At 31.5% G+C, this 22,326-nt stretch overlaps 4 protein-coding genes across 5 annotated transcripts; 1 reads left to right on the top strand and 3 right to left on the bottom strand.

Annotated features, from left to right (window-relative positions):
• Positions 1-517: 517 nt before the first annotated feature.
• Positions 518-1,018, bottom strand: LOC126668783 (uncharacterized). The gene has a single exon (XM_050361959.1). It carries the CDS (start codon positions 1,016-1,018, stop codon positions 518-520), a length of 501 nt encoding a protein of 166 aa, XP_050217916.1.
• Positions 1,019-5,645: 4,627 nt separating this feature from the next.
• On the bottom strand, positions 5,646-6,212 carry LOC126668782 (uncharacterized). Its single transcript, XM_050361958.1, has one exon. The coding sequence runs from the start codon at positions 6,210-6,212 to the stop codon at positions 5,646-5,648; it is 567 nt and encodes a 188-aa protein (XP_050217915.1).
• Positions 6,213-9,391: 3,179 nt separating this feature from the next.
• LOC126666616 (uncharacterized) lies at positions 9,392-12,205 on the bottom strand. The gene is made up of 4 exons (XM_050359440.2): positions 11,840-12,205; positions 11,653-11,750; positions 9,870-9,936; positions 9,392-9,760 (listed from the first exon to the last, which is right to left on the bottom strand). Exons 1-3 carry the CDS (start codon positions 12,090-12,092, stop codon positions 9,883-9,885), a joined length of 405 nt encoding a protein of 134 aa, XP_050215397.1. The 5' UTR covers positions 12,093-12,205; the 3' UTR covers positions 9,392-9,760; positions 9,870-9,882.
• Positions 12,206-13,490: 1,285 nt separating this feature from the next.
• LOC126667794 (adagio protein 1) lies at positions 13,491-22,031 on the top strand. Of its 2 annotated transcripts, none has more exons than XM_050360875.2 (2): positions 13,491-13,983; positions 19,856-22,031. In XM_050360875.2, the coding sequence occupies exons 1-2, from the start codon at positions 13,724-13,726 to the stop codon at positions 21,462-21,464; spliced, it is 1,869 nt and encodes a 622-aa protein (XP_050216832.1). In that variant the 5' UTR covers positions 13,491-13,723; the 3' UTR covers positions 21,465-22,031. The 2 variants fall into 2 exon arrangements, with proteins under 2 accessions (XP_050216832.1, XP_050216833.1); XM_050360876.2 differs by lacking the exon at positions 13,491-13,983 and adding an exon at positions 19,076-19,574.
• The last annotated feature ends 295 nt before the right edge of the window (positions 22,032-22,326 follow it).

The following is a 22,326-nucleotide window of genomic DNA, read 5'->3' as shown; positions in this document are numbered from 1 at the left end:
TTTACAAGTCGGGTTGAAATTCAAAAGCGACTAAAAGATAGAGCATTTTGAGACGTTAAGCCAAAATTAAATTACATGTTAAATCTATAACTCTTTATAAATCTCTAAAACAAAATATGATTACTTGAAAAAAATCAAAAGAACTTTACAAAGTACAATTAAAACACTAGCTAGTCTCTCGCCAAATTAAGCACTAATTAAAACCCCGTTTGTTACTCATATTCACTACCCCTAAGTTAATAATCGAATTAGGGTTTACCAATGGGAGTTGGTCCAAGTGGTAAGCGGCTTGGTATCGCTTAAACAAGGTCTCGGGTTCGAGTCCTTGTGAATGCAGGAAATTCCCACTGAAAGACTCACCCACCATGCCAGGTGCGCGACACGGGTCGGATCCGGATTAGTCAGGGCGAAGCCTTGGAAACCGGATGGGCTTACCAAAAAAATAATCGAATTAGGGTTTTGAAATATAAGCCTAATCCCATTAAAGTTAGGGTTTTAAAATATTTGCCAAACCCCATTAAACTTGATTTTCAAGATGAATCTCCCAAGCATCAGCTCGACAAATAGGGCACAGAGTATTCTTATTCAGCCAATTTTGCAGGCACAGTTCATGAAACATATGACTGCAAGGAAGCACCACACACTCGTTTTCATCTTCGAATTTCTCTAAGCAAATAGGGCACACATCATCATCTTCCTCACTAGTCGACACCTTTTTCTTACTATAAACAACTTTCTTGAACAACTGTATTAATGTCAACGTTCCTTCTCGCCGTTCTTCCACGTTTCCACGTTCTGCAGCGCCGATTTCAACGTGTTCTGGTTCGTTATGTTCATTGTTTTGAGTATTAGAAGTGCGAGGACCTAAGCAAACCATTATAGTTGCGAAAGAAATCAGAAAACAAACAAGTCCGATAACCAGTAAAATATGAGTAACGTCATCGTGGTAAAGTATCCATAATGGTTGATACGGCGGCAGAGGCGGTGGTGATAAGTCGGAGAGGAAATATCGATGCATGGCTGGCTGTAGAGAGAGAGAGATGGGCATGCAAATTGGAGAATGGTTTGACCTAAGATACGAACATATATATAAAGAGATGTTTATCTTATCCTAGTTGTATTTGGATGATTAATAAGTCCTAGTAGGAGACTGAATTTGTCCTCTTTTATTACACTTTTTTTCTGATACAAAAATAGAATATATGTATAAGTTAGGCTGATTTTGGACTTTTTTATCTGTTAATTTTATAAATTGAAATAATTATATTCAAATTTTAAATTATACATATTTGCAGGATTTATTTATATAAATTTTTTATTTTATTTCAGTTTTTAAAAAAGTTATTTAGGTTTAATTAAAATAACAAGAATGTGCCCGAAAATAGATGTAATTTTTTTAATTCGTCAAATTTCATTAAATCGAATATGAAATAGTTATAGTTTGTAAGAAATTTGAAAAATTCGAAAACTAAACTCGATAACCTGACATAAAACAAACAAACATGCTGCATCATTCACAAACTACTTACAAAAATAAAATAAATAAGAGAAAATTACACAATAATTAACTAACCGGGTAATATTTTCTCTAATACCCACCTGCTTGAATCTTTTCTCAATTACCAAGTGCGTTTTACATAAAATAACTTAGCTGTTATATTTGTTACATTCTATACCCATTTTGATCTCAAGCTTCCACGTGTATTATAAAGAAAAGGAAGAAACAACATTCAAAAGAATCTATATCGCTGCTATACCGCTCTCCTCTTTTCAGTCCATATCCTGCGATTTACGCCAAAGCTATGGAGCGTCTCTCTGTTAAGGAATCGTTACTTCTCGCAGTTAAATTGTATATCAGTTTATAAGTATTTTAAATGGTTTTTGAGGTAAATTAGGTTATTTTTAATTATTTTCATTGAATATTTTGGATCAGTTTAAGTATTCGGGTGAAACGTCAGTTAGCGGAAAAATGACGACGATGCAAATAATTGATGTGAATGAGAGGATTTTTTGTTTATCTTTTTCCTTCTCTTTGTTAATTTGTTGGATGAAATGCTTCAATCATTGTTTTGGTGTTTGATAACTCCTAAAATTGAAAAACTGAATTTCATATGATTAATTTGTAGGTGTGAAGGCAAGCTTTTTGTTTTTGTGCGTTCTCTCTAGGTCCATTGTAGAAAGTGCTGACGAACCGGCCAATAGTGGACAAGTTGTCACTGAAGAAAAGGGGAATAAGATCTAAAGTCAGAGCTGAATGCATAGCTAATGTAGATTTAGATTTCTATTTGATTTGTGGGTTTTGTGTTAATTTCACTTGTAAATAGGTCTGTGCAAAAACCGAATCAAACTGAACCGTTTCACCGAACCGAACCGAAATTACAATTATAGCTTGGTTTTTTGGTGAATATGGTTTGGTTCGGTTTGTAATTAGATAAAAGTTTGGTGTTCGGTTTTCGGTTCGGTTTGAGCATTTTAAAAACCGAAAAACCGAACAATTATTAAAAAATAAAAAAAATATAAATTTATGTAAATTTATATTTTTTGGTTTTAATATTTTAATTATAGTTGATATATAAACTAATAAATTTCATACAACATATAATTATGCTAATAAATATATAAAAATATTTATTAGACATTTATTATTTAATATTAGAATTTTTTTATGATAAAAAAATTAAAAAATAGAGAAAGTAAAAAATTTCGGTTTTTCACCGAACCGAACCAAACCGAACTTTTATTAATAATCCAAACATGTATCATCTATGTATCTGATACATAACAGATACATAGATGATACATGTTTGGATTATTTTAACGAAATAAATTTAAAAATGACCGATGCATTATCGATAAATCGTAATACATTACCGATATATTATAAATACACCATCGATACATCATAGATATAAAGCAATAAATTAATAATAAAATTTTAATACATTACCGATGTATCATCTATATCTTCAATACACTGAAAATACATGCCGATACATCGTAAATACATTATAAATATAAATAACAAATTGAGCTGAAAGCAAAACCTCATACAACATGAAAAAAAGGACGGATCAAACTTTTAAATACTTAATAAGAAGACACGTTTTAGATACATATAACGAATACATATTAGAAGCAATTTTTATATATAAATTTTATAATTTTTATATGTCGGATACATCAACGATACATTGTATATACACCACTAATACATTGTAGATAAATCGCCAATGCATTATAAATACATATCATCGTAGATACATATTCTTATCCTTTGTTTATTATTTTAACGAAATAATTTTTTTTGATACACCATTGATTATAATTTTTAAAATCCATCTCCAACTCAGAATGATTATTTTGAACAAAATAAATTTCAAAATGAATGATACATTATAGATACATTGTAATACATCGCTGATATGTATTAAAAAAAATTATTGTTTATGAATATATTACATTGTTATTGTTTCAGTTTGTTCATGTATATATCACATATATACATATTGGACACATCATAGATACGCCAATGATATATCGTAAATACATGTTCTTATCTTTTTTTAATTATTTTAACGAAATAAATATTATTATATATCATTGATTATAATAATTTCTAGAATCGGTCTCCAACTCACAATTTTCAGTAAAATGAATTTCAAATGACGAATACATTGTCAATACATCGTAATACATTACTGATATATCATAAATACAACATTCATACATCATAGATATGAAGAAGAAAAATCAATAATAAATTTTTAATACAATACTGATGTATCATCTATGTATCATCTATATTTTGTAATACACTATAGATATATGGCCAATACATCATAAATATATTATGGATGTAAATAATATATTGAGCTGAAAAGTGAAAACTTGTGCAACATGAAAAAAAAAAAGATCGGGACAAGCATCAAATATTTAATAGAAAGATACATTTTTCAAATACAATGTATATATATATATATATATATATATATATAATATATACTATTTTGTAATATAATTTGTGCGTTTTTAAAACATGTGATATATATATTTTTTAATTTAAAATATATTATTTATACACCTCAGATACACATAAATAATACATATAAATAATACATATAAATAATATATATATATATATATATATATATATGTTTTTGTTTTTAGAAATATGAGAAAATGTAGCTGTGATACAGTCCAGATACATAACAGATACATATATGATACATGTTGATATTAAATTGACATGATGACACGTGCTGACATGTGACAGCCACGTGTGTCAGACGCGTTTCTGACGCGCGTCAGACGCATTTCTGACGCGCGTCAGACGCGTTTTTGACCAAAAAATCACACGTTTTTGACCTTTTTTTTGACTTTGAGTGTGACACATGTCTCCTATTTAGTGGTTTGGTTAGAATATGTAAACTTTTACCTTTTTTTGGTATCAATGTAAATTATTAGATTGGTGTGTATTTTGGTTATTTTCTATTTAAATATGTATATTTTTGTGGTTTTCTCAATAAATAATTATCTAGTTGTTTAAGAATAAAGTACAGTCTTCGTTTAAATTTCTCCATCATCTGATATTGGATACAACCGCTATCTAAAAAATCCTTTATAAAAAAGGAACAACAAACTTTTTATAAAAAAAATGATAAAAGTCCTTTCATACATAAATGATAAACAAAATTACCAAAAAGACAAATAATGAAACATATAAAAAAAATTACTATAGCACATAAACGGTTTCATTATTGTTGAAAAACTTTCAATCTATCTTCAATTCATGATTTAAGAAAATTGAATTAGATTTGCGCTTTGTCAATAAATGTCAATCCATCAATAAAATAAAAAAGTTAGCTATTTTTTATATTTTATGAAATTAAAATAAAATAAAAATAGAAGATTACCATCAACAGTAAAACTAAACCATTGACGATAGCCAAAAAAATTTAGGAGAAAAACTATAGATGGCTAGGATTTTTTAGAGAAAAAAGTGAGGAGAGGTGGCTAGATTTTTTAAAATATATGTAATTAGGGGATTGTATATATTTATCTAAATTTCTAAAACCGACAGACAAAAATATCTAATTTTTATATATATATATATATATTGGGTACAATTGGTGATTCTATATTATCGGATAAAATTAAAAAAGACTAAAAAGTGAGATTTTTTGGGATATTAAATCAAAATTAAATAACATACTTGTTAAACATATAACTCTTTAAAAATCTCTAATACAAAATATGATTATTTGAAAAAAAAAATCAAAAGAACTTTAGAAAGTACAATTAAACCACTAGCTAGTCTCTCACCAAACATTAAGCATCCGAACCATGTTAATGATCGAATTAGGGTTTTGAAATATAAGCCAAATTCCAGTAAGGTCATATTTGATTCATGGAATATATCCGAAATAGAATAGCTATTCCATATTGCATATTTATTCCTCACTTTGGTTCATGAAATAGTAACTCCACAGAATTGCTATTCCATAATTTTGTGGAATAACTATTCCTCTCAAAAAATAAAAAATAGGTATTTCATTCTTCATGGAATAGCTATTTTATCCTATGTTATTTCATTCCATGAACCAAACATGGCCTAAAGTTAGGGTTTTGAATATATGCCAAACCCATTAAACTTGATTTTCAAAGCCAAACTTCCAAGCATCAGCTCGACAAATAGGGCATGAAATATTCTTATTTAGCCAATTTTGCAGGCACAGTTCATGAAACATGTGACTGCAAGGAAGCACCACACACTTGTTTTCATCTTCGAATTTCTCTAAGCAAATAGGGCACTCGTCATCACCATCATCAACCTTGTTCTTGCTGTAAACAACTTTCTTGAATAACTTTAAAATTTCAATGGTCCTTCTCGATCGCCGTTCTTCCGTGTTTCGACGTTCTGCAGCGTCGATTTGAGCGTCGATTCGAGCGTTGATTCGAGCGTCGCGATGAACGTTTTCAATGTCGAGATGAACATATTCTGGTTCGTCATCGTCCTCGTCATCGTATAAGTAGTGAGTATTAGACAAGCGAAGAGTCCATAAGCAAAATATTGTAATAGCGATGAAATAAATCAGAACACAAATAAGTATTAGAATGTCAAATTGGGTAACGTGATTGTGGTTAGGTATCCATAATGGTTGATCCGGCGGCGGAGACGGTGGTGATAATTGGGAGAGGATATATCGATGCATGGTTTTAGAGAGAGAGATGGGCATGCAAATTGGAGAATAATCTGACCTAAGATACAAATATATAGAGAGAAAAATATTTTCCTTTTTTAAAATATAGATAGATATTTATGTTTTCGTAGTTTGGATTATTGATTAGTCCTAGTAGGAGACTGAATTTGTCTTCCTAAATTATACATTTTTATGATAATAGAAAAAAATAATAAAATTTATGTATAATTTAGGAAATATAATTTTTTTAACTACAATTAACTATTTTACCAAATATACTCTTACAAAGTAATTTGAACATTTCTGATCCAACAATTATATAAATTGCGCCAATTATGAGGCATTATTCTGATTTAAAATTAAAATTATACGTCAGAAATTCTTTTATTTAAAATTAAAGGTTGCATAAATTTATTCAAATATGTAAAAGTGACAGAAAATAATATTTAAATTATCTTTATGTATATATTTAGAAAAAGCAATAAACTAAACAAGTCTGTTCAATTAAATTTTCAAACTAAACAAGTCAGTCCAATTTAATTTTTTCAGTTCAGTTTAACCAAAAACATTTTTTCTTTAAATTGTCAAATGGTTTAACCCATATAGAGGTCCCTGTACTTTACACATTTTTTTCTGTAGGTCCTTATACTTCATTTTTGTATTATTTGGTCCCTCTACTCACCTATTTTTTATTTTCAGGTCCTTTATGAGTTTTTTCCGGTCCTTTTGTGTGGCTGGAGGAAACAAAAATTGTAAGTAGAGAGACTAGAGGAAATAAAAATTATAAGTAGAGGGACTGGAAAAAACTCACAAAGGACCTGAAAATCAAAAATAAGTAAATAGATGGACCAAATAATACAAAAATGAAGTATAAGGACCTATAGAAAAAAAAGTGTAAAGTATAGGGACGTTTATATGGGTTTGGCCTTGTCAAATCAAATTTAGCAGTTCGATTATTCAATTCGATTTGGTTTTTGCACACCCCAAGCTCCAGCTACATAAAATTGCCAACAGCTTTAACTCTTAACACACATTACATCTATCTATTCTATATCTATCTATCTATAACTATTCTATAAGTGTGAAGGGGGGGGGGAACAGACAAAATTACAAAGCTAGCCTTCAATAATTAAAAAAATTACAAGATTAAGTACAAACCTAATCTATATCTATATCTATACTATATATAAAAGCACGGATGGAGGGGGGGGGACAAGCAAATTTACTGAATAATCCTTTTCAGTTTACTACTAAATAAAGGTTTTATAGTCATTAACTAATTAGTTATTTAAGTAATCACTATTGTAATTAAAGTCCTAATTAGAATAGGTAGCTAAATTATCTCCAATTTAGTTTTTAGTATGCAAAAAATAACTAAATTGTCTCCAAATTAGTAGGAATACCTATCTTTTAGTTTGATTGAACTACAAAATTAAAATACTGTATTTGGTCAATATATTATTATTTAAATTTCTATCTTATTATTTTTAAAGATATTATTAATTAAATTAAGTTAATTATTTAATTATAGTTATTATAAAACCAAAAGAAGAATAAATCCAGTATGAAAAAAAAATTAATAACCGAATATATTATATTTACTTTTACAAAAATTCTTAACTAATTTAATATTAATTATAAATAAAAAATTGATATAATTATAATAAATTTATTAATATGTTCATTGACGAGTTACGTTACGAGCCACGTGCATAGCACGTAATGCGAAACTAGTTCTAATAAACTAATGCAAATTAAAAATTAAAGAATTTATAATAGAAGCTAATTAGGATTCCAAACCTAATAAAAAGAAGTTAACTAACCGATGGCCACTATAATTTAATCTATGAATATATATGTGGTATAAAGAGTCATATAGCAAACACTATAAAACATAATCCGAGGACTTCACAGTTACAAAAATTTATGTTGCAAAAAGAGAATATGGACAAAGTATTATGAGAAGGAGGAAATAATAGCAGATGCAAGTTTAACGTCCTTACTAACAAGTAGAGAACGAAGCAGATGCAAGTTTCCGTCATAATGTATGTCATATTTTTGTTTTTTTGTCTTTAACAAAATATATCTATATTGATGTTATGATTTTTATACGTTATAATTTTATTACATGAAAGTATTTCATTACAAGCTATAAGCTTACATGGAAGTAATTTATGTTTGCTTCTTACATTGTATTTATTTTAATACTCATATGCATGGAGCATAAGAATATATACAAAAATTGATGATAATTTATGAAACATTACTATTTATTTAACAATCTTAATTTGTGATAATTTTAATTACTATTTACATGGAATAATTCATAAAACAATCTTAATTTGTTTATCTAGATTAACCATAAAAACTATTACACTAAATTTGTGATATATAGACTATTCTAGAATTAGACAACAATTAATGATAATTTATGAAAAAGTGTATTAGTTAAATAATTTAATTATTATTAATATATAACGGGTCATTTAAATATCGCTCACGTGAATATCACGGAAATATTAATTTCAAATTTAATTATTTAATAATTGAATTAATAAATAATATATACAACAGGTCATATAAATGTCGCTCACGTGCGTAGCACGTGGTGAAACGCTAGTACTATATATAAAAGTACGGAGGGGGGGGGGGGACATGCAAATTTACTGAATAATCCTTTTCAGTTTACTACTAAATAAAGGCTTTATAGTCATTAACTAATTAGTTATTTAATTAATCACTATTGTAATTAAAGTCCTAATTAGACTAGGTAGCTAAATTATTTCCAATTTGGTTTTTAGTATGTAAAAAATAACTAAATTGTTTCCAAATTAGTAGGAATACCTATCTTTTAGTTTGATTGAACTACAAAATTAAAATATTGTATTTGGTAAATATAATATTATTTAAATTTATATCTTATTATTAATAAAATAAAATTAATTATTTAATTATGGTTATTATAAAACCAAAAGAAGAATAAATTCAGTATGAAAAAAAATTTAATAGACGAATATATTATATTTATTTTTATAAAAATTCTTTACTAATTTAATATTAATTATAAATAAAAATTGATATAATTATAATAAATTTACTAATATGTTCATTGACGAGTTACGTTACGAGCCACGTGCATAGCACGTAATGCGAAACTAGTATTATCAAATTCATGGAAGAAGTAGAAACAATTGGCTAAAATGGTTTAACTTCTGCAGCATCACTCTGAAGTAAAGTCAATGCTTTAGTTTAGTACAGCAAGAATTACATCTCCACAACTTGGAGCACTCTACTGAGACAGCAGTTTCATCGACTACGCAAACCGAAAAACCGGTGCAAAAACATTTTGACTCGTAAAGAGACTACATAACTTAGCCTAGCTAATACACAACCAAACATGGTTAACTGCTGCATTAAGTTACAAATTGCAGAAAGGCGGATTTCCAATTACTCGGACAATATTCCCTTCTAAACATCCGGAGAGATCACTGTTGTCTCCTATAAATTACTTATATGGTATACGAGGGTACTACAAAATGCATCCTCGCGTGTTTTGCAAACTGCGTACCAACAATCATGAGGACAACAAAATATGCAATTAATTTTTGATCAAACAGAAAATGATACAAACCCATTCAGAAAAGAGAAGTTATGCAAAATGTTATGTACCGGCCCAGCCATATTATACAGTTTGTACTTTGCTTGAAATGTCTTTAGCTTTTGGATCATCCTTTCCCTGCAATGGAGAAATTAAAACGTCAAGCAACATAAGAGATGAACCGACTAAGGAACAGTCTTATAACATTATGCTAAGCATCCAAAATAGAAATCCGATGAAAAAAACACAGATGGTAAGAAACTAGGAACATTAATAGTAACGACATATAAACCACCATTGCATTTTGTATTGATAGTTCGAACCATTAGATTACAAGATTGCCATATCCACGGTTTTATTCAGAAAACACAAGCGTAAATCCTGATGGTCCTATCATACAGAAACATAACCACTGAATAAAAGAGTAGCTTACGCATCAAATAAATATCTACATTACTTGTTTAATCTTCATTTTGGAAGAATATTTGTCTTTTGCAATTAATTTTCTTTAGGAGCAAGGATTACAAGAGAAACCAAATTTATGAGACCTCTCGCAATACCTATTGCATCTCTTACCAAAACAAATATGAAAAACTAAACAAAATTTTTAATCTTGTGTTTCACTAATATTCTATATAGTGGGGACCGGGGAGTCAAATTTTGTTTTTAGCATTTTGTACAATCAGATAAGTAGGACCAAAAACTCTGTGTTTCACAATTCTGAAGTGCATAGAGCCAGATAACTAATTGATTTGAATCAATACTAGTGCTGCACAGGTTGTTTTTAAGGAAAAAATTGACGAACAATGAAAACAAGACATAACATATGTAGGTCCTCTGGGCAGAAGAAACTGCATAACATAGTTGTCCTTTTTCTGTGGTAAGGCATTTTCAGCAATTCGACCATAGGAAGCGAATTTCAATCGAATTCTCCTTCGTTAAAGACTCGAAATTTCAACAAATTTCAATGTATATGAGTTGTAACATATGCAGCTTTTCCTCTAGCAATACAACTTTAACTCGACTCAATTAACCCGTAATACCAAGTGATTTGTTCTGTCTCTTGCATCACAATTGTAGGTCTCAACTGAGCCCTTAAAAGTTACATTTTACAAAGAGTTCATATTGTCATTACAGTTACTCTTATATGCATAAGGTATTGATAAACGCATAAGCTACTCAACAGTAAAATAAACCATCTTGACAGTAGATTGGTTGGTAGAATAAGGAAATATAGATAATTTCTTCTTTTTTAAAACAAAACAAATTGAAGCTTTAACTAATAATTAGCAGAATAACTCCCCAACTGATTTCAAATCAAATTTTCGTCATCATACCATATTCCGTCAATCTATTCTACACTAACCATTGTCTTCATCTGGCTCTCTGTTCCAATCATCACATTCTATAAGCACTACTGTTATAATATAATATATCCCGAAGAAGCAAAAAAGGGGGCAAAAACATGAAACCTCATCTAATATACTGCAATTAGCTTCCATGAAAGAAACCAATCAAAGCAATGCCAAATTTTTACATACATTAAGAAACAAACCAAACAACTCATAATCTTTTAAAGCATGAAACAGCCGGTTTGACGGGTGGCAAGGGACCAAAACGGAAGGAAAATAAATCAAAAAGCACTTGCTTCTAAGCAACTTTAAATCTAGTTTTAGCTTCAGCAACAATGTATCTTAATCCTACCAAATTTAATAGTATCCTTAATTATGACAGTCATCTTAAGCTACACAAATAACAAAACAATAAGAAAATAACATTTAAGTCCTTCAATTAAACATTTTTGACACATGAAGAACATTTATAAAACAGAAAAACAAAAATAAATTACCATACCAATTCCTTGGTCTCATAATAATCATCCAACGCCCACTGATACTTGGACTGATTCAACCCAAACCACCGTGCCAAATGCTCATCTAAGCTCGAATGAGCTGAAAAAAAAGCACAACCACCCAATTAAAAACCATGAAAATCAAACAAACCCATGATCTTAAAAATAGTTTAAGAAGCTAAAAGATACCATTTTGAACTCTGGTGACAGCATTTTTAAAGAACCCAGAAACGGAACCGTTTGGTAAAGAGTGAGAAGAGAGAGACTTGTCGATCTGTTGAGGCGGAGGAAGCACCGGCGGAGGCGAAGAAACCATCTTTTTAGGGGATTCAAAAAGCGGCGACGGCGGTTTAGGGGTGGCAGGTGGGGTCATGAAGACGGTGTAAGGTCCGATTTTGCCGATCATGGGCGGCGGCGTTGATGGGTCTCTGTTGATTGGCATTGTGATTAGAGAGAAAGGAAATTGAGTGAGTGATGAGTGAAAAAGGGATTGGCTTTGGGTTGGGTTAGAGTGAAGTAAAGCGAGCACACATACCAACTTATTAGATCTTTGTCTTTTGATTTGTACTTTACTCTTTTTAGCTTCATGTCTTAAAAAATAAAAATAACTATGGGATCAATTCTAATAGTAAAAGAAGTGAAAATTTTAATTCTAATAAAAAATATTAAAAATTCCAATTCTAATAACAAAAATTGAAAATTCCAGCTTTAACCAAGTTGTGATAAGTATATTTTAGTTTTAGTGAAAATATATTTAATGAAATTTGACTATAATTGATTTTTTTGAAAGTGTTGAAATCCGAAAATATTTAACATTCTTAAGAAATTAGGCCTTCTTAATTTTATTTCTTTCTCCACCAGTTTTATTTTTTGAAGTGTATATTTTTACCACAATTATTTAGTATTAGTAGTATTAATTATCATTCATCTTTTAAAATTATATAATCTAAGAAAAGAGGGAAAAAATCATTAACTAGATCACTACATTATGTAGTACATTAAAATAAGACTGTGACCCCCCTAATATAGATTAGATGTTAATGGGAATTAGTAGAGATCGGTTATTATTATTATTATTATTATTATTGTTGTTGTTTAATTTTTAAACCAAACGAAACAAAACTTACACAAAACAGAGCGTGTGGAGAGTCGGGATGGAACCCCCGATCCCATGCACAATAAGAGACTTAGCCATTTGGCTAAACCCTCGAGTACAAAACAATATAAAAACATTACAACAAATCAAAAATTTGAGTTAAAAAGATTTAGTTATTTATTTGTGTACATAAATTAAAATCATAATTTACTAAAATTAATAGTTTATGTGTTACTATTTGTTACTAAATTAAGATTGTGCATGTCGCTAAGTTTTTAAATTGACGCCACACCATATTTTTTTTAATATAGACATCCAATTCAAAAAAAATATAAGTTTAAAATTAAGATCCAAAAAATACTAAATAACTAAATAACAGTCGGAATAAATACGAGGATCATTTTTATACTTTTTTTACAAACAGACATTGCGACGTTGAAATTTTGTGGCGGAAAAAGAGTGTCGCATTAGACTGCTTAATGAACTCATGTGTATTTTTTGTTAAAAAACATAAGGGTCCAAACTAAAATTGGAAAAACATAAAAGGCCAAGTAAAATTTTGAATAAATATTATGGTCATTTATGTACCTTATCCCTTTCATGTTTCACAAGCATCCCCTCTCCAATTATATAAAAAAAATAGAAAAAGCTAAATTATTTTTTAACCCCTGAAGTTGTCAACCTAACAAAGAAAACCCCTTCCTCTAATAAGAACTTCAAACCCAAAACTCTTACAATACTTTTCCTTTTGTCCAAAAGAAAATAAAAAACATTTAGCTGAAAAAAAATATAAAAATTATCAAACATTACCGACCACTCATTGTCTCACCCCTCTTCTTCTTCATCATCATCGTCTTCTTCATTTCATTTTACCCCCAAATTATAAAATCAAACAAATTCTCTTCAAAACCCCCAATTTGATCATTTTTGGTCATTCCCATTAATGGGTTAGATTACAATTTCAGTATCTTTCTTGGATGGTTATGGAGTGGGATAGCAATTCGGATCTGAGCGGCGATGAGGAAGAGGAATTTTTGGTCAGTGGCGAAGACGATGGTAGTAACAATAGCGGCGGTATTGGGCCTCTGCCGTTTCCTGTAGGGAATTTGCTCCAAACGGCACCGTGTGGATTTGTTGTTACGGATGCTCTTGAAACTGGCAATCCTATTATCTATGTTAATACTGTTTTTGAAATGGTTACTGGGTATCGAGCTGAAGAAGTTCTTGGTCGTAACTGGTTAGTAATTCTATGAAATTTCTCTCAATTTTTTTTGATTTTTTTTATTGAAGCGTAGGGTTTTGCTTATTTGATTGAGAATCTCTTTTATGTTGATGTTAATTAGAGTTTATTTGCTTTGGTTATGTGTTTTCAAGTTTAAAGGTGTTTACTTTGAATTGTGCTGTTATAAGTTTGTTCTCTATGTGCAATTGTAGTTAGGTTATTAGTAAATTTGGGTTTAGGCAATTCTTAGGTTTATTAGAGTATGTGATATACGTGTTTGGTGGTGAACATTTAGATGCTTAGCAAGCCGATAATTGCTGCAATTTGAGGAGAGGAATAACTGTGTCGCGGTATTGGGTCCTTTTGACAATTAAATAGATTTACTAGGAATGGTGAGGGTTTGATATGCTTATGTGAATAAGTAGATTCAGAGTGGTTAGGAGTAACGGGAAAGGTTGTGTGGTTAAGCATGAAGGACACACCAACTAAATGTGCTTTGGCAATAGTTTAGAGTTTCAACGAGAATAGTTTTGGCCATATTTCGGAGCGTTTGAGGTAGTTGAATTGTTAGTGCAGGGCTTAGATTTGTAAAAATAAATTAAGAAAGCAAAAGCTAGTAATTATGTCTTCATTTATCTATACTATGTATAGGTTGGAATGTTCTTTTAGAGGAGGTACGCATTTACCTTTCTTTCCAACAAATATAATGAAAAAGAATTAGATGATGATTGGGAGAAGCTTATCTAATGTTGACTAGTTTACTTTTTCTCTGCAAGTTTAAGGGCGTCCTTTATTGTGCATTCAGAAATTAACTTGCTTGTCATAGCCAAACTCTCGATGATAATTAAATATCGGCTCTTATCTTTTACCTAGGGTAAAAAAGAAAAGGAATAAAAGTAAAAGGCCTCATGTCCTTGACCTAAATAACCACTATACATAAAAGTGCAAGCTCAACGCACACTAACCCACACACATGTAGATATTATCTTTCTCTTTCCCTATATGATGATCTTTTACCAAACCAAAAACAAAGGTTAGGCAATGAGTTTGACCGGCACATGGAATTTGTTAAAAGTACTAAAATGACTTGTACTGCCTCACGTAGAATGGTTGCTGAATTTCTCAAGCATTACCCACTACGCATTCTCTCATCTTCTTCATTTGTCCTTCCACTTCACACCATTCCAACAAAAAATAAACACTTTCTAGAATGGTTCACGTTCATATTGATCTTTGTTTTGGTGTCTGATTCATATGGAGTGGGATAGCAATTTGCATCTGAGCTATGGAGCATTTGTAATTATAGTAGCTCTTGGATCTGATCATCCTGTTATATATGTTCATTGCCTTTTATCGAGCCAAACGAGTTCTTGGTCGTAACTGGGTTAGTTGTCATCCACTTCTCTTCTTTTTCTTAGGGGTTTACTTTGAAGTGTAGAGTTTTGTTAGTTTATATAAAATGTTCTCTTTTTTGACTTTTGTATTGTTTATATTTGGTCCTACCTCCTGAGAATCTATTTCTAAGCTCCTTTGTAATTCTTATACTTAAATAAAGTGTTTATTGTATAACAGTCAGAGGTGTTCAAATTTGGTTGACATTTGTTTTGAACATTCAAAGTTCCAATTTTTAATGGCGCAATATACACTATAAAATTCAAATTATCAATATTGAACTCAAAATATCATCTCATTGTAATTTATAAGTTCATAACCCATGGAAACTAAATTCGAACACTTTTAATTATAGTGATGTGGGGAAGTAGCACTATTAAGGCATTTTAGCTAATCTGTTATTAATGTTATTAGCTTGATCTTTCTGTGTAAACTAGTTTTAGCCATTAGTGTTTTTGAATTTAGGTATTTTGGTAGGCTGATTATGGTATTTAATAAATGGGCTTGGTTCTTGTGGTAAAACTTTGGACGCCTAGAAAGCTTATTGCTGCAATTTGAGAAGATTAATAAGAATGTGCTAGAGCCTTTAGAAGCTCTGTATTGTAAATGAATTATTGCCAAGAAGAGTGAAGCCGGACGGAATAAAAATGCTATGGTGTGTGGGTTTAAAGCTTTATTAGGGATTGGTTAATTGCGAGACTAAGTTTGAATGATACACCAAGTATAGTTGCATTTGGTGATGTTTTTGAGTTTTGACAAACAGTGACTAGTAGATGTGGCTTAGTGATTTAAGAAAACAATGGTTATGCTGTATTAAACCCTAAGATAAAAAATATGGATTAAGATCCCTTCAACTTCAAGTTCATTTCAACTTGAGAGATCAAGTTCAACAAATCTGCACCATTCCTTTTGTAAAGAATGCTGTAAATTCGTTGAAGTTGACCTCTCAAGTTGAAGTGAACTTGAGAGGATCCCAATCAAAAAATAAAGAAGCAATAGCAATGTTGTGCTACTTTTGACTTCTCAATATTGAAACCGATGGAGCTACTAAACGTGCGTGATTCATCTATTGACATTTTGTAGAGGTCTAAGACTCAAAATGTGCTTTTGGAGAAAATAGGTATTTCCTTTTCTTTTCAAAAGAAATTTTTGAAGAATATAATGATGAGGGGTAACTTTAAGTTCACATTTACTATTTTATTTCTTTCCTGGAAGTTTTAGGACATATTTCACTTTTGGCTTATGTTTCCTTTCTCACTTTTTTCATGTATAAAATGTTCGAATTGCATGTCACTACTTCCTACAGTAACAAGAAGTACAAGCTTACATTGTATTCTGATTATCTTACATAGTCTCTTTAAGCTAGCAGTGGCAATTTATTTTTTTTAAAATGAAGGAAAAAAAACCAAATACAAATGGTGTAAACGAAAGTTTCACAGAAGTCAGAAAAAATATAAAGAAATGTAAATGAAAAACAGCTTTTAATCAATAATAAAAAGCAGTTCATAGAAAAGAGGAAAGAATGCATGTGATGACTTAATTTTAGAGCAATGACTAACACACAAATATTTGGTGAAAAAATTGCCCCCTTTTAGAATCACACTCCAAATTTATACACTGGCACAATTATCCTTCATCAATATACATACTTTCTGTTTAAGCAATAAAAGTTTGAATAACTAACCACAAATGCTCCTATATAAAATATGTCATTTCCTGTTAAGCTCTTGTATGGCTCAGCGTGTCTGCTAGCATATAGTGTTTTTCCTAAATTTATTTTTTATAAGTGCTTGGTTAGATCTAAAATGCTGCAACTGATAGCTGTTTTGCTCCTGATCATTTGCATATTCCGTTTTGGAGTTATTTTTTTACGAGTAGGTAATATTTAATCTCTTGCTTTATATAATTAATCTATTAAAAAATTATAGATATACAGATTAAAAAATTTAAGGTATAGATATTTTATGTTTTTATTTTTTTATTTAATATTTTCACCATGTAAAAAAACAAAATTCTATTGTTTTTTAAGTTATTATTTTCAAAATACATTTTCAATTTTTTTTAAAGAAATTCACCAAACACCATGCAAATCATCTATCGTTGGAAGGTATCAGCTGTAGAAGAAAATAGAACCAAACAGACGCTAATTGAAGTTTTTTGATTTATTTTTACCATAATAATTTTTTTTTAACACTTTAGCTATTAGATAATATTAAAATCGTCAAATAATCATTCAATTCATAAATTTTATTTAATCATTCCAATCAAAATTTTAAATTATTGGACGAGATTTCAATTATAATTTTATTAGTATCTCTAACATAAATCTAAATTATTGTGTGTGATTCTAATAATTGTTTTCTTATTAGGTGAGATTCTAACAATTGCTTTATTATTATCTTTAACATGTCCTATACATCATGTTTCTTTTGGATTTAAAGTATGAACAAACACATACACATTCTACCTTGTGATGAAATGTTTTGTATTTGATTTATTATATGTGGGCTACTAAAAATCACACACTATATCAATACCATCTTACATACCCATTGTATCCTAAATTTTAAGTTAACAGGTGAGGCTATAATATTAGCAATAATTCTAATAAATTAAATTCTCATTTTGTGTGCAACAATGGTTTCCTCCGCAGACCTAATTTGCTTGATCATCAATATTTTAAATATTGGAAAAATAAGAAGCGAGAAATGATAGAGAAACAGTATAAATGAGTAAATTAATGAATGAAGAAAAGAATTTTAGCTATAAGTTTCCAAACACAAAGCTAGTCATGCTTTTTGTGATCCAAATCTCATATTGCTTGAGCATTAAGTTCAGAAAAAGAAATGAAATTATGAATCATCGATAATTAAGTTTGTATTCTTATTTAAGCGGTGTCTGAAGTTTTCTAAAATTGTTATTTTAGTGTGCTAAAAAGACAAAAATAAACCTCATATTTTTCTTAAATTTCTCAGTCATACTAGCAAAAAATGATGGTAGCGTGTGTAATAATGCACGTGTATTTATGAAATCAAAATGACAAACCATTTCGGTAAATTTTAAATTTTATTTCCAATCTTGTTAGTTTTCCGGTGATCGAAAAATGACTAAAAATACTCATTTGATCCACTTTTAAAAAGCTGAAATACTAGAAAAAAGTAAAGGACCAAACATATTATAAAAAATTCAGAAACCATTGGCACATCACTTTCTAATTTTTTTGATATTTTTTGTATTTATATGGATAAGCATAAAAATTGTGGTGATGTGTTATTTGTATTTTAGGATATTCACATGATAGTGCTTTAAGTTTAAGGATAATTATGTTATTCTTTTAGCAATGCTATTAAATACTGAGTGCAGTTATAAAAGGGTAGGGTGCATAAGAGGCTATATTTTATGTAGTTTTTAAAGTGAAAGAACAAGAGAAAGTAGAAGCCATGAACCCAACAAAACCTTTTTCTGTGTGAAACCTTTCCTTTTCTGGAAGAAGATCTTTTACCAAATCACAGACAAAGATTAGCATGTGACTGGCACATGGCACATGTAAAAAACAATAAAAACGTGACCCAAAACTCATCTTTATCTTCTTAAAAAAAAAAAAAATTCATGGAGAAAAAGTAAAACACTTGTATTTTTATTTAGTTTTTAAAGTAAATGAAGAAATCCTGAACCCAACAAAACCTTTTTCTGCATAGAGAGGAGATCTTTTATAATCTTATCAGTAACAAAGGGCAGGCATGTGACTGGCACATGGCACATTTTAAAAACAAAAAGAAGTGACCCAGAATTCATCTCTATCTTCTATCTTATAGACGTATGCTCACTGAGTAACTGGCATAGCGTCTGAAACACTCATCAACAACAATGAAAATTATGGAACACTGCAAGAAACACACTTGTTTTGTTTTTTGTTTAACTTTTTTTGTATTCTCAGTCATGGGATTAGATTAAATGATCTTGTATTTCTATCTTTTGAATCTTTATATGGAGTTGGGTAGCAATTCAAATCTGATTGTTGACGAGGACAAGCAATTTACGGTCAAAGATGATAGTAAAGCTAGTAGTTCTCTTTCATTTCCTTTTAGGAGTATTCCTCAAGAGGCTGTTCTAATTACAGATGCTCATGAACCTCACAATCCTATCGTTTATGTTAATACTGAGTTTGAGATGGTTACTGGTTATCGAGCCGAAGAAGTCTGTGGTCTCAACTGGTTAATTTTTCATTCATTTTTCATTTATTTTTTTAAAGCAAAGCTAGGTATTTATTTACTGACTGCAAAATGTTCTTATTCTGTGATGTTAGTAAAAAGATGCTCTCTCTTTTTTCTGTTTGCCTTGTTTCTTATGACCTTTTTCTCGGTTCACTAGCCTGCTAACCTTGGTTTTCATGGCAGCAAGGGGTTTTTAGCTGCTGTATCAGGGGTACTTTTGATAGTGATTTTGGTAGCTTTAATGGAATAAGTTCTGATCACTGTATTTTTTTAATCTACAGCCGCTTTTTGCAATGTAGAGGACCTTTTGCCAAAAGAAGGCATCCTTTGGTCGACTCCACGGTGGTTTCAGAGATAAGAAGATGCCTTAAGGAGGGCATTGAATTCCAAGGTGAATTATTGAACTTCAGAAAAGACGGATCTCCTCTATTGAATAGGTTGCAGCTTACACCAATATATGGAGATGACGAAACAATTACTCATGTTATTGGAATCCAGTTATTTACGGAAGCAAATATCGATCTAGGCCCTGTGCCTGGTTCTTCAATTAAGGAATCTGCAAAATCAGGTGAACTGTTTCGTTCTGGCTTTTCCACCTACCGTCCTGTTCCAGAAGGGGACCGCAATGTTTCTCGCGGGGTTTGTGGGATACTGCAGTTGAGTGATGAGGTTCTGTCTCTGAAAATACTTTCACGTTTAACTCCAAGAGACATTGCATCGATTGGTTCAGTCTGTAAGCAACTCTATGAGTTGACTAAGAGCGAGGATCTTTGGAGGATGGTCTGTCAGAATGCTTGGGGTAGTGAAACAACACGTGTTTTAGAGACAGTACCTGGAGCAAAGAGATTGGGGTGGGGTCGGCTTGCAAGAGAATTAACAACTCTTGAAGCAGCAGCATGGAGAAAGCTAACCGTTGGAGGTGCTGTTGAACCTTCAAGGTGCAATTTTGGTGCTTGTGCAGTAGGCAATCGCGTTGTCCTTTTTGGTGGCGAAGGTGTTAACATGCAACCAATGAATGACACTTTTGTATTGGATTTGAACTCGAGCAACCCGGAGTGGGAACACATCCAAGTGAGCTCCCCTCCTCCTGGACGCTGGGGTCATACACTATCTTGCGTCAATGGCTCTCATTTAGTAGTGTTCGGAGGCTGCGGAACGCAGGGCTTACTCAATGATGTGTTCGTTCTTGACTTGGATGCCAAGCCTCGGAATTGGCGGGAGATTTCTGGATTGGCCCCACCACTTCCCCGATCATGGCATAGTTCTTGCACTCTTGATGGAACCAAGCTGATAGTTTCTGGAGGGTGTGCAGATTCTGGAGTACTACTTAGTGACACGTTTCTGCTTGATCTGTCAATCGAGAAGCCCATCTGGAGGGAGATACCAGCAGTGTGGAAACCGCCTTCAAGGCTCGGTCACACTCTTTCAGTTTATGGTGGCAGGAAAATATTGATGTTTGGTGGTCTCGCTAAGAGTGGTCCTCTTCGATTCCGTTCCAGTGATGTTTTCACTATGGATTTGAGTGAGGAGGAGCCTTGTTGGAGATGCGTAACTGGAAGTGGAATGCCAGGTGCTGGAAACCCAGGGGGGGTAGCCCCGCCTCCGAGGCTTGATCATGTAGCTATGAGCCTTCCTAGCGGTAGAATTCTAATCTTTGGCGGATCTGTTGCTGGTCTTCATTCCGCCTCGCAGCTTTATCTCCTCGATCCAACTGATGAAAAACCTACATGGAGAATTTTAAATGTACCCGGGAGACCACCGAGGTTTGCTTGGGGACATAGCACGTGTGTTGTCGGTGGGACGAGAGCTATAGTCCTTGGCGGTCAAACTGGGGAGGAGTGGATGCTAAGTGAGCTTCACGAGCTGTCCTTGGCGAGTTCTGTTATCTGATTATATGTATCGGCAGGCTATGGAAAAAGAATTCACCTGAAGCCTTTAACTTCAGGGTGAGAGGTTATTTATTGGAAATGCAGCCGAAACTGTTGTTTCGGTCACTAATAACTCTCGACAAAATGTTTGATTGATTTGTCAGGACTTTGTATTAGATGGCTGTCGATTATCGACTTTTTCTTGTACGGGGTTCTTGTACAAGGTCGTTCTGTCGATTATTGTGCTCTATAAGGTGACTTGCAACTCTTTTCCCCTCGCTGAGGTTTGTATAAGCCCTTCCCTCTTCTCCCTTCCCCGTCCCGGCGGATGTAGATCGGGCAACCCTTGCTTGTTAGGTTACTATAAGTATTTGATAGAAAGGTAGGTCTCGATATAATGTAGGTTTAGTTTCTTGTTATGCTACTCTTTGCCTTAATTCAGTGTTGTAATTTGAACAAAAAGAATGGAAAAAAGAAAAAAAACAGAAGTGCATGTTTATATTGCGCAAGTACTGCGTGGAATGTAACTAAGAAAATTGTATGTATTTTGTTGTGCTCATAAATTTTGTAATTCCTTGCCCTTTTCTCATACTTAGATTTCTGTTTGAGGCCATTTTACAGAGTAGAGATTATATATATTCATTATTTATAACAACTACTATTTCCAAGCTACAATTATACGTCGTCTTACAATTGTATTGTTTACAATTCTCATCATTTTGACGGAACAATGCTAGCTGCTGCCGACACTTTTAGCTCTCAATTCTATAGTTTTTCGTTTTCAATCTTCAAGTACAGTCTTCGTCTTCAACAAATCTATAAATTTGCAATTTTGCTCAACGTGGAATTTGAACCCAAGACTTCAAAGATTTTGGACCTCGCTC

Source organism: Mercurialis annua, linkage group LG2 (assembly GCF_937616625.2).
Source record: "Mercurialis annua linkage group LG2, ddMerAnnu1.2, whole genome shotgun sequence".
Lineage (NCBI taxonomy): Eukaryota > Viridiplantae > Streptophyta > Magnoliopsida > Malpighiales > Euphorbiaceae > Mercurialis > Mercurialis annua.
The sequence above is the reverse complement of the archived record's forward strand: the minus strand, read 5'-3'. Positions and strand labels throughout refer to the sequence as shown.

Bases quoted from the DNA above. Each gene is read 5' to 3' on its own strand.
- LOC126668783 (XM_050361959.1), bottom strand. From the start codon at position 1,018: ATGCATCGATATTTCCTCTCCGACTTATCACCACCGCCTCTGCCGCCG.
- LOC126668782 (XM_050361958.1), bottom strand. From the start codon at position 6,212: ATGCATCGATATATCCTCTCCCAATTATCACCACCGTCTCCGCCGCCG.
- LOC126666616 (XM_050359440.2), bottom strand. From the start codon at position 12,092: ATGCCAATCAACAGAGACCCATCAACGCCGCCGCCCATGATCGGCAAA. The intron at 11,751-11,839 runs GTATCTTTTAGC...CTTTTTTTTCAG, and splicing joins TGTCACCAGAGTTCAAAATG to CTCATTCGAGCTTAGATGAG. The intron at 9,937-11,652 runs GTATGGTAATTT...TCTCCATTGCAG, and splicing joins ATTATGAGACCAAGGAATTG to GGAAAGGATGATCCAAAAGC.
- LOC126667794 (XM_050360875.2), top strand. From the start codon at position 13,724: ATGGTTATGGAGTGGGATAGCAATTCGGATCTGAGCGGCGATGAGGAA. The intron at 13,984-19,855 runs GTTAGTAATTCT...TTTAATCTACAG, and splicing joins GAAGTTCTTGGTCGTAACTG to CCGCTTTTTGCAATGTAGAG.